Source organism: Trichosurus vulpecula, chromosome 2 (assembly GCF_011100635.1).
Source record: "Trichosurus vulpecula isolate mTriVul1 chromosome 2, mTriVul1.pri, whole genome shotgun sequence".
NCBI lineage: Eukaryota > Metazoa > Chordata > Mammalia > Diprotodontia > Phalangeridae > Trichosurus > Trichosurus vulpecula.
This window is the reverse complement of record NC_050574.1, coordinates 155,250,975-155,266,345: the sequence shown is the minus strand read 5'-3', so window position 1 is coordinate 155,266,345 and position 15,371 is coordinate 155,250,975. Positions and strand designations below refer to the sequence as shown.

The following is a 15,371-nucleotide window of genomic DNA, read 5'->3' as shown; positions in this document are numbered from 1 at the left end:
ACCTGACCTCCCAGCATTGATTCCCAGGTCAATGACTCTTGCACTCACATGGACAAATTCTCTTAATGACTTCTTTAACATCAGTCAAATTGCAAAATTCTGGATACTCTTCATTCTTGCCCAACCTACAATTTTCTCCCAATCTATATTAGCTTAGTTTATAAATCTGTGCTATAACTGGATGATAAAAAATAACTTCTTTAAAAGTACCATCATTCAGATTTTTCACTAATTCTGATAGAGATTTATCTAAATAACTACAAATTACTGACTTTTTTCATGTACATAAGAAGATTCTTTACAGATGCCCAAAACAAATAATTTTCTCAAAATGGAACAAGACATTACTAGAAAAAAAAATCTGTCATTAAGCACAAGAGATTAAATATGTTTTATAAATTAAATGAAAAATATTAATATTGTTTTAAGTATGGATTTTCATGATTCTGGTATATCAATTCATAACATTTCCACAAATGTTTAACTGATCACACTAAAAATAACTAAGGAACACTAATTTGCTCCATATAAAAGTATTCTTTCAAGAGAGGAAGGAGAAAGGATAGTGAGGGGAAAATCTGTTAATCCTAGCTTTAAAAAACAAGCTTCAGGTATAGATCATGAACACATACCATTATAGCAATATAGTGTCGGTATGGTAAAGGAAGGGGACCATCCATCCGCAGCATATAAAACTGGCTGCGCAAAAAAGACTCTAGGTACTGAGCATGTAAACTCATGACCTGAGTAATGTTGTCCAGGCGCCCAGATGTAGAGTATTCTTCCACAAGGAGGTTAGTACGTTCATCTACTGTATTTGCTTGGACAACCTAAGAACCAAAAAAGCAACAAAGGAAAAAAAGAGGCAGTTATTAAGAAATAAATATATTCTTTATTAAATCAAGCAGGATACAAATTGATAAATTATGGAAACATTAAAGCAAAAAAGTTATCTGTTAATAAACCCTCAAAATTCTGGAAGTTGTTTATTCTTGGAACATAAAAATAAAAAAAGAAAAACCATCCTAATTTTTTTGGATATTACACTACACTGTATTACAAAGACAATGTTTGTTTGATAATTGACATTTGCTGTTTAACTGCAAAACTGGAGAAAAAACAATTCCATCTGCTTGGTCAGGCCCAGTGCAAGATTTCGAGAGCTTACTTGCCTAGCTAATGGAATTTGTGCCTAACCACAGCATTTGGTCATATGAATTTACAAGTTCATCTCAGCAACCTATGAAGTCCAATAGTCAAAATGTCTTATATGCCACTGCATCTTCAGTCTGACCCTACCTTTTACTTAAGGCAATAATGAGTAAAAATGTTCTTTTTTTTTTAGTGACCAAGAGAAACATTGCAAAGAGTAGGAGGGTGTTTATTGAGGGATAATGATGCATATTTTAAGGGTACTAATGTTGATTGCGACCACTGAGTCCAGCAGTCATTATGGACTTCTTTCAGACCTGGTGATCAAAAGAACCTTCCCAAGGAATAGATAATAATTTTACAGGGCTTCAAGGGACTCCTGGTTATAGGATTACCATAGAGGAAGGCTCTAAGAACCAACGACGAATACTAGATCAAGCAGTTGTGTTTAAATTCAGCATATTCACCTTAAAATCCAGCTCTCCCTCTTATCAGCCATATGAGCCTTGGCATGTCAGAACTCCACTTAAACTTGCTCCCTCATCAATAAAATGGGTATCATAGTATTTGCACTATCTTCCTCAAAACTGTCATGAGGAAAGTACTATATAAACCACAAAACTACACAATACTTCCACACTTAAAGAATCTCATTCAGAAGGGGTACGATCATTCTAAAATGTAATGAACAGATAGCTTTTGGAAAGTGCTGAAGTTAAAACCTCCATCCCTCTCCAGGTAATCTGGGCCTGAACCTCTCCAAAGCTAGCGATGTTGTTCTCAGATGACAAGCATACAGACTGTTACTGGGTACACACATGAAGCCTTTCTAACTTGACTAAAACCTGCCAGAGTTTGTATGCTACTGATGCTACAGCATCAGATTCAGACGTCAGTGAAAGAAATCTACATAAAACAGGAGTTATTATTTTAAGCACCTTGGATAAGTGGCTTACAAAGAAATTTCTACTTTTCAGAGTTATACACACAGTAAACATAGGGGACTTTACCAAACAACAGGCATTTGTTGTTGTTCAATCATTTCAGTCGTGCCTGACTCTCCGTGACCCCATTTGAAATTTTCTTGGCAAAGATACTGCAGAGGTTTGCCATTTCTTCCTTCATCTCATTTTACAGATGAGGAACTGAGGCAAACAGAGTTAAGTGACTTGCCCATGGTCATACAGGTAGTAAGTGTCAGAGGTCACATTTGAACTCAGGTCCTTCTGACTGCAGGCCTGGCCCTCTATCCACTGTGCCACCTAGCTGCCCTAACAAGCATTTATTAAGCACTTGATATGTGCCAGGCACTGTGCTAATGATAAAAAGGGAAAAGTGAAATAGTCCTTATCCTCAAGGTACTTACATTCTATCAAAGGAGACACGTGTGTGTGTGTGTGTGTGTGTGTATATATATATATATGTATGTATGTATGTATATAACATGTATAAATATGCAAAACATATACAAAATAAATTCCTAAATATAAGTTAATATAAAGTGGGGTCAGGAAAGATTTCATCTAAGGTAGCACTTGAGTTGATTTTGATCAATGAACACAAATTAAAAGGGACTATAATGCAAATTTAGAGAAATGATGAATTGGGGAAATTATGTAAAAAAAGGTATGAATTGTGAGGAAATGTACATTGCAAGAATGTAAACAAGAATACAGTTTTAAAAATTAACACGCATTGGTCAGTTTGGCCATTTCCTCCTAGTTGAATAAAAAGAACAGTAAGAGATCAATGATAGTATATAAACCAATCATGCCAATAATAGGTAGTGCTTTTTGAATAAAAAGCTATCGAACTACTTAATGCTTTACCTCCCCCCACCACACACACACGCCTTCCCATATATGGTTAGCATTCAGCATAAAATATGTTCCAAAGAGTTATGAATATATTATGAATATAGCATATGCAGACAATCTCATGTCACAGTGATGGGAAAGGCTGTCTTGGGAATGGCGACATAATATAGTAGAAAGCACTAAACTGTGAATCAAAAAACAGTGTTTAAGTCTTGACTGTTACTAACTGTACTTACTCGGCCAAGTCACTTAAATTCTCTGAGGCTCAGTTTCCTCTAATATTTAAAAAAAATTTTAAACAGTATACTTCAATTAGTAGTATCCTCAACTCATAAAATTGCTGTGAGGATTAAACTGGATGAAAATTAAAATATATATTACGTATATATCTGCAATCATAGAGGTGTGTGTGGGGGGGGTACCAATTTCTAGGCCAATAAGCTTATCTTAGATTCCTGGGAAATTCCAGAGCACATCTTAAGAGGGATATTTTGTGAGTGTCTAGAAAAATGAAGTAGTGATCACAAATAGCCATCATGGTTTCATTACACTGCACCCCACCTCTCCCACCCCCTAACAATGGCAGAATAACTTCATTTCCTCTTAAAAGACTTCTGGTATCACTGGTGGATCCAGAATTGGTTAGCTAGACCCAAAGGGTCATCACTAATTGGTCTGATGTCACCTTGGGAGAAGCTCACCAATGAAGCACTCCCAGAATCTGAGCATGGTCCTGGGTCATTTGCCACTTTTATGGATGACTTTGGCAAAGGTATGGATGGTATGTTTATCAAATGTGCAAATGATGCCATTTGACAAATCTAAGAGGAACAGCTAAATCACTGGATGACAAAGTCAGAATCCAAAAAAATGCTGAAAAACTAGAATGTTGGCAGAAACTAATCAGATTAAATTTAACGGATTCAAATGTAAAATTTTATACATGGTTTAAAATTAAAAAAATCAACTTCAGGAATATGGGGTGGGGGGATATATGTCTAGATAAATTCCTTTAAAAAAGGTCAATGAATAAATATAAGTGTCAAAAAAGCTAATGGAATCTTAGACTGTATTAAGAAAAACATTGTATCCAAGACTATGGAGAATCATATTCAATTGTAGATGCCACGGTTTGGAAAGGACATCAATAAGCTAAGTTTTGAGAGGGAAGAGACTAGAACTTCTGCCTTTGGGTCATATCATATAAGGATAAGTTAAAAGCATTAGGGACTTTTAGCCTAATAAATAAGAGAAGATTTGGGGTGGCCAGTTTCAAATATCATACTGTCACATATTAGACTTGTTCTCCTTGACCCCAGAGGACAGAACTAGGGGGAATAGGAAAAAGCTACAGAGAAGGTAATTAAGTAGGAATTCAGGGAAAATTTCCTAATAATTAGAGCTATGCAAAAGTGGAGTGGGCCAACTGAGTAGCAGATTTTTTCTCTCATTAGAAGTTTTCAGCAGAAAATTGATGAATATAGGTCAGGAATGCTGTTGGAGAGAATTTTATTCAGTCAAAGATTGGAACAGATTACCTTTGATGTTCTTTCCAACCCAGATACTATGAGTCCTTCAGGTCTTATTTGCCTAATTAAATTTTAATAAGTTTATATTGTTTCCCACAAGATAAGAGAGAAGAAATAACAAAATATAAAGTATGAGTATCTATTTAAAAAGCTGAGGGCAGGAGAGACACACAGATTGTAGAAGTGGACCCACAGATATAAGAAATGACTACTCAAAGTTGGAGTGTGAAAGAAGAATCAGAAAAACTAAGCCATAAGAATTTTCTAAAAAGTGATAAAAAGGAATGATTTAGCAGAAGAGTTGAAAAATTCACATACGTCATTAACAGCACCCAATCACAACACTCTTAGAGCAAAATAAAATGAATTTTAATAAAAAAACTGTACTCATTTTAGTGTGTTCTATTTAAAATATCAAGGAACTGAGTAACCTATTTCCCTAAAAATTACTAAAAATTTAGGTTTTTGTTGCCTAAAGAAGAATCAATAAATCAGGAAAATTAGCTTTAGCGGAACACTCTATTTTCTAATGATGCCAGATAAGTATATAAAGGGATTTATCATAAGGAGACAGTAAAAGTTAATCCCCCCCCCAAAAGTACATTAGAATCAGAGAAACATAGACACTAGGAGAATCTTGCTTCTATGCCACAAAAATCTAAATTAAAATCTTTGGTTGGGCAACAAAAAACTTCAGTATTTTATAAAACTTAAAATTTTGTTCCATATACAATGGAAACTCAAATGCTGACTAACCAAAGTTTATTCATTTAAACTTTAAGGAAACTTATTTGTGAGATACTGAAAAAAAATGACATAAAATTTAAATTAACAAGTTTCCATGCGGTTTGGACACATTTACCTCTAGTCTCAGTAATATAACTAGAGAGGAGGTCAAATACAATTTTATTTAAAAAAAAACCTAAAATCACAGAATTTGAGAGTTGGAAGGATACTCCAATCCATACTAGTAAGGAATTTTTACTCTAACATTTTTGTTAAGTGGTTACATCTGTTTCTGCTTGTATAGGAGGAACCTAACATCTCCCAAGGCAACCCAATCCTCTTCTGCATAGCTTTATTTGTTAGGGAAGTATTTTTTGTTTTGTTTTGTTTTTTAGTCAAATCAAATTATCCTCTTTGCATCATCCACTGAATGGTCCTCTGAGGACAAACAGGATTAATCGCTCTTTCCTTTTGATAGCCCTTCAAATATTTTAATATAATTATTATATATCCCCTTACTCTTATCTTCTCCAGTCTATTCCCAGTTCTTACAAACAATGCTCACATGACACATGAAGCCCATTGAGGCCCTATATCATTTTGGTTACACTTCTCCAAGGCAGCACCCATTCAGTGATTAAGGATTTAAAAAATTAGGCAAAGAATGGCCTCTTTAAAAAAAATAGATCTAGGAGGGTAAGAACCTCAGGGTTTCTGGGCAAAAAAGAAACAATTGTTATTTACATTAATTCTGAGCCAATTAGGGACCAAACAGTGACCAAGTGTGGCTTGGTCTGGGATCAGAGTGATTTAGGGTTAAGGGTGGTCTCTAAGAGAAGAAACCAAACAAAACAAAAAAAGAAGTTTCAGAGATAAAAATTTATACTGAATGGGTGCTGCCTCAGTCAAACTGAGACCTATTAAAGACCTTACTTTGAAAAGGCCAAGGTCCCCCACTGCATCCTGGGCCATCTCCAGTTGTCCTGATCTATATCTGGCAGCTGGACCCAGATCTCCACAGGAGAAAGTGAGGCTGATGCCTTGTACAGCCCTCCCTCACTTAAATCCGATTCACTTGTGTGTCATGGCATCACCTCCCTGATGTTTCATATAAATATTCTACATTAAACTACATCTTTATGGTCACACAATTTACTACAAGGTCCAGGGAATAGAAGATCCTATTCTCCCTAAAAAGCTGTTCAGTTTGGCAGAATAAAATGCATGCCTCAGAAGATTCCTTATGGAATATATCTTTCACTTGGATGATTAAACTGTGATCTGATGGGCCTTCCTTATTTCCCCCTTTTCTTTCTGCCACTGTCACTGCAGAAGCAGAAGAGTTTCACAGGACCACGACCTGAATTTCAGTACTTTTCTTTGTTTCATGGGTTACTATTGTCAATGAATTTATCACCATATTGTCATCGGCTAGTTGGTGATGTATCTCTCTGTACTCAGTAAGTCTGGTCCTTGGTAAGCAGACCCTGTGTTGCTAGCCCACACTGAAAGCCCTTCCAGCACTGCTGAAACTACCAGACCTGATTTTAAGACAAAGACTTCAACAACTACTAGCTATTAGGTCTATCTTCCTATCTCCTTTGTCTCTCCTTTCTAAAAACTGATTGATGAGGCTTGACTCTTAATGTTCACTTAGCTTTCCTATTAGATTTTGACTTGAAAGATTTATGGACTTCTTGGACTTCTAGAATCTGTCTCCCTAATATTCAGCTAAGGAAACGGGAACCTAGGAACTCTCAGTCCTGCCTTTCAGAATACGTAATTCTAGATTCCTGGTTATAGAGCTAGAGATGCTCTGTGACCTGCAGATGAGAAATGTGGTTTCCTATCAGAAACCTTAAAATCAATGACCCATTGGAAGTCTTTCTTTGGCATCAAAAGTATTCTCTATTCCTGTCTGAAAGAAATACAATCAACTGGCTTTTTATACCTAGTTCTGTCCTTACTGGCTCTTCCAGTCAATGCCCTAAATTGGCATCAGGCTTCAGGGCATAGGATTGATAAAAGTTGACTTCCATGGTTCTCTTCTTTAAGTCTAGCATCCCATGTTGCATTTCCAACATGGGCTTCTTTCCTAAAGTGATTTGATCTTCCTCTTCTTGTGGTATCCCTCTTTTTTAAAAATAATATTTTTTCCCAATTACACATAAAAATAATTTTTAACATTAATTTTTTAACCAAATAAATCTTAAACTATTTTTTTCCATTTTTAAATTTTATTTTTGATTTATGGAATAAAGCAAGCAATTCCATAACATAGTACAATAAAAAAAAAGATTGCACATGAAACTGCGAATCTCCTAAGCACAACTTGTTAGTCCTTTCTAATATACAAAATGATCATGTAAAATTTTTTTCTTCCCTTCCCCCTGCCCTAGAGATGGTTACCAGTACCCAGAAATAGTTGTTTGCATGTGTGTACACACACACACACAAATACACACACACATATATATGTAAAACTATTCTAGGCATACTTCTATTTATCAGTTCTTTCTCTGGATGCTGATAGCAGCTTTCTTCATATGTCCTTTATAGTTAATTTGGGTGCTTATTATACTCAAACTTATTCACTCAAAGTTGTTCTTAAAACAATATTGCTGTTACTGCACACAGTGTTCTCTTGGTTCTGCTCATTTTGCTCTTCATTATTTCATGCAAGTATTTCCACGGTTTTCTAAGGTAGCCCTCTCTTATAGCAACATTTTTGTTACTGAAAAAAGATACACATAGCCATAGCCGTGTGTGTGTATAGTTTATTTTACATACACATATAAACATATATGTAAACATAAATGATTTTTAAAAAGAGAGTAGGGGTGTATTTGTAAAATGTAACATGGGAAGAAACTGGTGACACAAAATTAATTAGTTCAATCTTTACAGTCATAGTAATGATTAGTTAAGTTTAATCTAGTACTTCAAAGCTTCCAAAGTACTTTACATATATTACCTTATTTGAGTCTCTCAACAACCCAGTGAGGTAGATATTACAGGTATCATTATTATGCACATTTTCAGGTGAAAGAAGTCATTTTATTTCTCTGATATATTATCTTAGGGATAAGTAGGATTTGAATAGATTAAAAAGAGAAAAGGTAGTTGCAAAGAGTTAACATTTCTTACCATTCCTCAGCCTAGTTTTCTAGATCCAGAAAGATGGCAAATAAAGGATACTGTGACATGCCATCTAAATGAAGGCTGAGAAACAATCAGTTGATGAGACACAACAACTGGGGAGGTAACATTCCCTCCGTATTTCATGCTCTTTAATAAGAGCTTAATAACAAAGTGAATAACTGATTGTTCCGTTGCAAAAATATCTCTTCTTCTAATTCAGATGATCTTATAAATATTAGGAAACGGATTATTTAAAAAGAAGCAAAGCTCTCAAATTATCAAGGCATTTGAATACTCTAGAGGTGTCCTTTTCAGAAAAATTCCCTATTAAATTGCTGATATAATAACAACAATAATAATCACAATGATAGCAATTTTTGAAGTGCATAAAGGGATACAGAATGCCTCACAACCACCTTGGGAAGAGGTGCTATTCCTACCCTCATTTTACAGATGAGGAAATGGACGTAGACAAAGCCTGAGTGATTTATTTGCCCTGGGTCACACAGCTAGCAAGTGTCTGCGGCTGGATTGGAACTCAGGTCTTCATTCCTGTGCTCTATTAACTGCACCCTCTGGCTGCTACAAGTGATACAGCACATTTTCATATTTTCAAACCTAATTGTAACATATCCTAATAACCAAGATTATTCAAATTATAGAAACGTTATAATCTCAAGGGCCACACTATTAGGATGATGTACCTTAAGTCAGGTTTCCTACCTACAAATGTATCTCAAACAGCAAAACACTTGCACTTCAACATTTCAAAGAAAGAATTTGGTCTTTGGTCCAGGAAATAATGTTCTTGATTTCTCATAATTTCTCACTGTAATTTCTCAAGACAGTTTAATTTACCTCCTTCTCTGGTATAAAGGCACTTGGTCCTCTTGTCGAAGGCTGAGATACTCTGATTCTTTTTTCCTGTTAAAAAAAGTTACACAACATTACTGATGTCTTCCGAGAAAAAGTTTTATTTGTCTTATACAGTCATTGCAGAAAGTTTTAACATATGCATTTATACAAGTGCAGCCTGCAATACTCTAACAAGGCATCTCCAATGAATAGACTAAGATAATATAAATTCCTTGACAAATGAAACCAGAGAGGTAAATTTACTCACGCACCCTCTGACTACCAATAGCACATAAAGTGTTTATCAGAGGTGTTTGCCAGTGTGCCAGAGGATATCCTGGCAAAAAAATTCAAATGGAAAGGAGCTACTGTTTATGGACATTATGTTGACTGCATCCAGCCATGAAACTTACTGGGTTTCTTCAATGGGACACAGAACCTAGTAGGAAAAACCATAATGGATGAGAAATGCATATTACCCAGACTGTCACATGCAGCAAGATGATCAAGTCTCCCAACACATGTTCCTACAAGTACCACAGATGGACAGTGAGTGAAGTTCACAATCAAACAGGACAAGAGTAAGCTATGTCATCCATGGGAAACTATGCTGCACTTCTGGATGATCTGAAGTTGTCTCGTCCCACGAAGATCCATCTTCTGAACACAAATGTTCTCCTAGTGATGCTATACTACTACAAATTATAGACCATCACAATCGCAGAAGAGCTAAATTTCAAGTTACAAAAAGGACAATGGAAAAGATGGATCACCAGCTGTGATTTCTGTGTGTTTTGAAATCTGAATGACATCCTCTAGCCCTCTAGATCTAGATCTCATCTGTTGTCTTTTTTACTTTCACATCTCCCATATCTCCTGTCTACCCACATGGTCTAGTGTAGGCTGTACTCATTTCTTTCCTGGACCACTGCCGTAGCTTCTTCTAATTGATGTCCATTCCAGTTCATCTTTCCTTCAGTTGTCAAGATGATATTCCGTAAGTGTAGGCCTGCTCATGTTACATAGCACCTCCTTTTCCCCATTCCCTTACTCAACACACTTGAGTGGCTCCCCTATTGACTCCAGGTTCAAATACGAAGTCTTCTGTTTGGCAACATAAAGTCCTTTACATCCTGCTCCCTTCCTACCTTTCTAGTCTTCTTGCATTTATTTTTACTCCCTTCTACACACTCTACCCTGCACATTCTGTGCACAGAATCTCCAGATTCTCTTTATTTGTTCTGGCTGCCCCCCAGGACTGGCATATTCTACTCTCTCGCCTCCACCTGAGTTTCCCTGGCTTCTTTCAGCACTCAGCTCAAATCACTTCTACTGTAGGAAGGCCCCTTCAACGGCTACACCCTTTGAATATATATTGTATATGCCTAGTTATTTACATGTTGTCTCCCTCAATAGACGTAAACTCCTTGAGTGCAGGAACAACATTTTTGCCTTTCTTTGTATCCCCAGCAGTTGGCACAATGTCTGACACTTAACCAATTAATAAATGCACGTTGACTGACTGTAGCTCCACTGAGGAGTCCCTGTGATTCTGAACAGTAGACTGCCGAAACCAGAGATCTTTTTCCTGCCATCGCTCCCTACACTCCTCATACCTATTTATAGCAAAACATTCCCTACTATGTCCGTATGCCAGTTTACCAAAACTTTGCATTTTGCCTAGAAATCCGTTCTATAGGCTTAAAACTGCCCCTATTAGATCTGTGCCCACCCCTCAATACCTTCTTTTTAAATTTAATTTTCTTTGTATATATTATTTACCCCAATAGAATGTAATCTCCCTAAAAGTGAGAAATGTTAAGGTTTTATCTTTTGGCTAATTACCAAAAGCATCTATCACCATGCTTAAAACATAATAAAAGCTTAATAAATGCTTGTTAGATTGAACAGAAACCAAACTGCCAAAGTACCCAAATGAACTACATTTGGAAAATTGGTAAGGTTAATCAATTTAATAGTCAGTCCTGTCAGAGAATTAAGGCTAGCAATTCCTCAAATTATGAGCTTTAAATAAAAATGGGAATAAAGTCATTAGTCTCTCAAAAGGTACTCCCAATGAAAATGTCCTGCTATTTTGTAGGCTATTAAGTACTTGATTATTAAGTTCTTAAATTCTATTTTCAATTATTCTTTCTTTGGTTTATTTTCAGCTAAAAAGCAAAACCAAAAATATACAAAGTGCTGTTCTTGAAGAGTTAACTGTTTCTTTATTCATAGCTCTCTTAATTAGCAAATGAAAATATAAAAGTGGAATTTCACTTTTATTTATAAATTGTATACAAGGGATACTTTTAAAGAGTTTTTTCTTAAACAATCTGTTCAATATATAAAGAGTTCTGCCAAAATAGAAATATTTTATAGCACATTTTATGACACAATTCATAATTAATTCCTTCATTAGGAAGATTTGCTTACAGCCTCTAAGATATCAACACTCTCTGAACCACAAACTTGTAAATTATGCCAAATAGAAAATACAGATGATCAAAAAGAACTCTCAGTTAAAAGTCTGACTTAAACAATAGGAACAATAAGTAAGGCAACATTGTACTGTCTTTTTCTTGACTACAACACTGGTCTATAGCCGATGTTTAGCATTCATACTCTTCATAACCTGGACCCTTCCTACCTTTTCAATCTTCTTACATTTTACTCTCTTCCATACACTCTAGAATCCAGCTACATTTGCTCTGTCTCAAACACAATTCCATCTTCCATATCAGTACCTTGGCACTGACTGTCCCACCCACCTGGAATGTTCTCCACTCTCACCTCTGCCTCTTGGTTTTCCCAGGTTTCCTTGAAATCTTAGCTTAAATCTCACCTTAGGCAGCAGACCACTCCTGGTCCCCAAGCTGCTAGTGACTTGCTCACATTTACAGACTCTCTCACTAGAATGTGAGCCTCTTTGAGGGTAGAGGCTACCTTTTTTGTATCCCCACAGTACCTGGCACATAGTAATTGTTTTAAGAAATATTTTTTTGATTGGTTAATAAAGATACACAGTACAGAAAAACTCCCATACAGTCTCTGACAATATATGCAATAACTTCACTTATAATTCTCCACCAAGAGGAAGGGGTTAGTTACATTTCTTCAACAGTTCTCTCTGGAATGGACATTGCACATTTTATATAATCTGAATTTTGATGAATTTTAGTGTTCTTTTTAGCATCTTTGCTAATTTGATGGGTGTGAGGTAAAATCTCAGTTTTGTTTTAATGTGCATTTCCTTTATTATAAGTGATTTAGAAATTATTTCACTTGGCTAATAACTTGCATTTCTTCTTACTGCAGTGGAATTATTGAAATGGCTCTTAAGAGCATATATTAGTAATGAAGATGGCAGCTTAGAGGCAGCAGAGAGGTTCAGCTGAACCCTAAACATTCCCCTCCAAACAATTTTAAAATAACACTTCAATTAAAATTCTGTTGTGGTAGAGCCAATAAAATGCCAGGGTGAGACATTTTTCTGGCCTAAGAAAACTGAGGAGGTCAGCAGGAGACATCTTCAACATTAGGGTGGGAGGCCTGTCCAGAGTGCACATAGGGGCAGCAACAGCAGTGGCTGCAGCAGCTCCAGGAGCTCTCAACCTGGAGACATTCTGCGTCACAGTTCCAGGACAAAGTCAAAAGAATGAAAAATAGAAGAAAATGTGAAATATGTCATGAGAAAAACAACTGATATGGAAAATTGATCAAGGAGAGAGAATTTAATAATTATTGGACCAAGTGAAAGCCATGTCAAAAACAAAGAGCTTAGACATCACATTTCAGGAAATTATCAAGGAAAACTGACCCAATATCTTAGATTTAGATGGTAAAATAGAAATGGAAAGAATGCAATGATCACCTCCTAAAAGGGATCCCAAATGTAAACTCCCAAGAATTTCATAAACAAATTCCAGAACTCAACAGAAAATACACCAAGCAGCCAAAAAGAAACAATTCAAATATCATGGAGCCATAGTCAGGATCACACAAGACTTAGCAGCTTTCATATTAAAGAAGCAGAAGGTTTGGAATATGATATTCCAAATAGCAAAGGAGCGAAGATTACAACCAAGAATCACCTACCCAGCAAAACTGGGTATAATGCCACAGGGGCAAAAAACTGGATATTTAATGAAATAGAAGACTTTGAAGCATTCCTAATGAAAAGACCAGAGCTGAACAGAAAATATGACACAAGACTCAATATGAGCACAAGACTCAAGAGAAGTATAAAAAGGTAAACGTGAAAGACCAATCACAAGGCACTCTTATATTCCTACATGAGAAGATGATACATGTAACTTTTAAGGACTTTATCATTATTAAGAGAGTCAAAAGGAGTTTACATAGACAGAGGGCATGGGTGTGTATTGATTCTGTTGGAATTATTTCCAAAAAAAATGAAGGGTGAAAAAGAGGGATGAAGCAGAAGAAGGGGGAAGGGAGAAGTAGAATAGAGGAAATTTTCTCACATAAAGGAGGCACACAACTAAGAACTTTTACATTGAAAGGGAAAATGGGAGGGTGAGTGGGCAATGCTTGAACATCACCTTCATTATAGAATTGTTTCAAAGAAGGATGGTGCCTCATTTTTCTCTCCCCTATTGTTTTTACTCTGTGACTTTTTACAATTAGGGAGCTTATCCATTTAACAAGAGGCAGCTTAGTGTGGTGGAGCCCAAGAAGAACTGGGCTCAAGTCCAAACCTCAGTCCAGAACATACTACATAACCTGACTCCTTCCTACCTCTGCAGCCTTCTTATATCATCACATCCCCCTTCCCATATCATCACATCCCCCTTCCCATGTACTCTCTGATCCAGTACTGTTCCTTAACAAGCCACTCCACATCTCCACTCTGGGCACTTTCACAGCCTGTCTCCCATTCCTGGAATTCTCTCCCTCCTCTCTGCTTCCTGGCTTCCTTCAAGTCCCAGCTAAAGCTCTACCTTCTTCAAGAAGCCTTTCTTTCTCAATGGTTGTTGTCCTTCGTTCTCGTTCTCGAAGAGGACCAAAATGATATCACTATGCTGGAGTCAAGTTTCAATGTGTCTGACTGTGGCTGATCAGGCCAATACAAGCTTAGAATGCTCTACCACAGGTCAGGAATAGATAATATGAACATTCGGAGTGGATATTCTAAATTTGCACATCCTGCATTTTCTTTGACCTGTTTCAATTCTGCTTTGCTCATAGAGCACAGCACCTTCTCTGATGTGGGCACGCCATCCTGAGTGGTCTTATGCCAGTGTCTCCCATGTCACACAAACAATTCTAAAGTTCTTGAGACTTTGAGAGTGTCCTTGTATCACTTCTTCTGACTACCATATGAACGCTTGCCCTGTGTGAGCTCTCCATAAAATAGTCTTTTTGTTAAGCATACTTTTTGCATTCGAACAATGTGGCCAGCTCTAAGCAGAGTTTGAATGCTTGGCAGTTTAGTTCAAGTAAGGACCTCAGTGTCTGGTACCTTTATCCTGCCAGGTGATCTTCAGAATAAGCCTAAGACAACTCAAATGGAAGTGATTCAGTTTCCTGGCATGGCGCTGGTACACTGTCCAGGTTTCACAGGAATACAACAATGAGGTCAGCACAACTGCTCTAGATCTTCAGTTTAGTAATCAGTCTAATACCTCTTATCTCCCATACTTTCCTTTAGACCCTACCAAACACTGAGCTAGCTCTGGCAATGTGTGCATCAACCTCATTATCAACATGTACATCCCTGGAAAGCATACTACCAAGGTAAAAAAACTTATCCACAGCATTCAAAACTTCTCCATTTGCTGCAGCTGATGGTTCCATGTATGGATGGTGTAGTGGTGGCTGATGGAGCACCTGTGTTTTCTTGCTGTTAACTGTTAGGCCAAAATTAGCACAAGCAGCAGAGAAGTAATCCATATTTTGTTGCATCTCAGCTTCAGAGGCTGCATTGAGTGCACAATCATCTGCATACAGAAAATCATGCACCAACACTCCCTCCACTTTGGTCTTGGCTTGTAGCCTTTTCAAGTTGAAGAATTTACCATCATTGCGGTAGCTGACCTTGATGCCATGTTCATCTTCATTGAAAGCATTTGACAGCATGGCTGAAAACATCATGCTAAAAAGCATGGGAGCAAGCACACAGCCTTGT

General features: G+C 36.8%; 1 protein-coding gene across 1 annotated transcript in view; it reads right to left on the bottom strand.

The window, feature by feature from the left end:
* The window catches only part of SESN3 (sestrin 3), an 83,409-nt gene that overhangs the window by 29,363 nt on the left and 38,675 nt on the right, over positions 1–15,371 (bottom strand). The window contains exons 2-3 of the mRNA XM_036742966.1: positions 9,224–9,289; positions 633–830 (exon numbers count right to left, since the gene is read on the bottom strand). Coding sequence (XP_036598861.1) covers positions 633–830; positions 9,224–9,289 — 264 coding nt within the window. The remainder of the gene's footprint in view (positions 1–632; positions 831–9,223; positions 9,290–15,371) is intronic.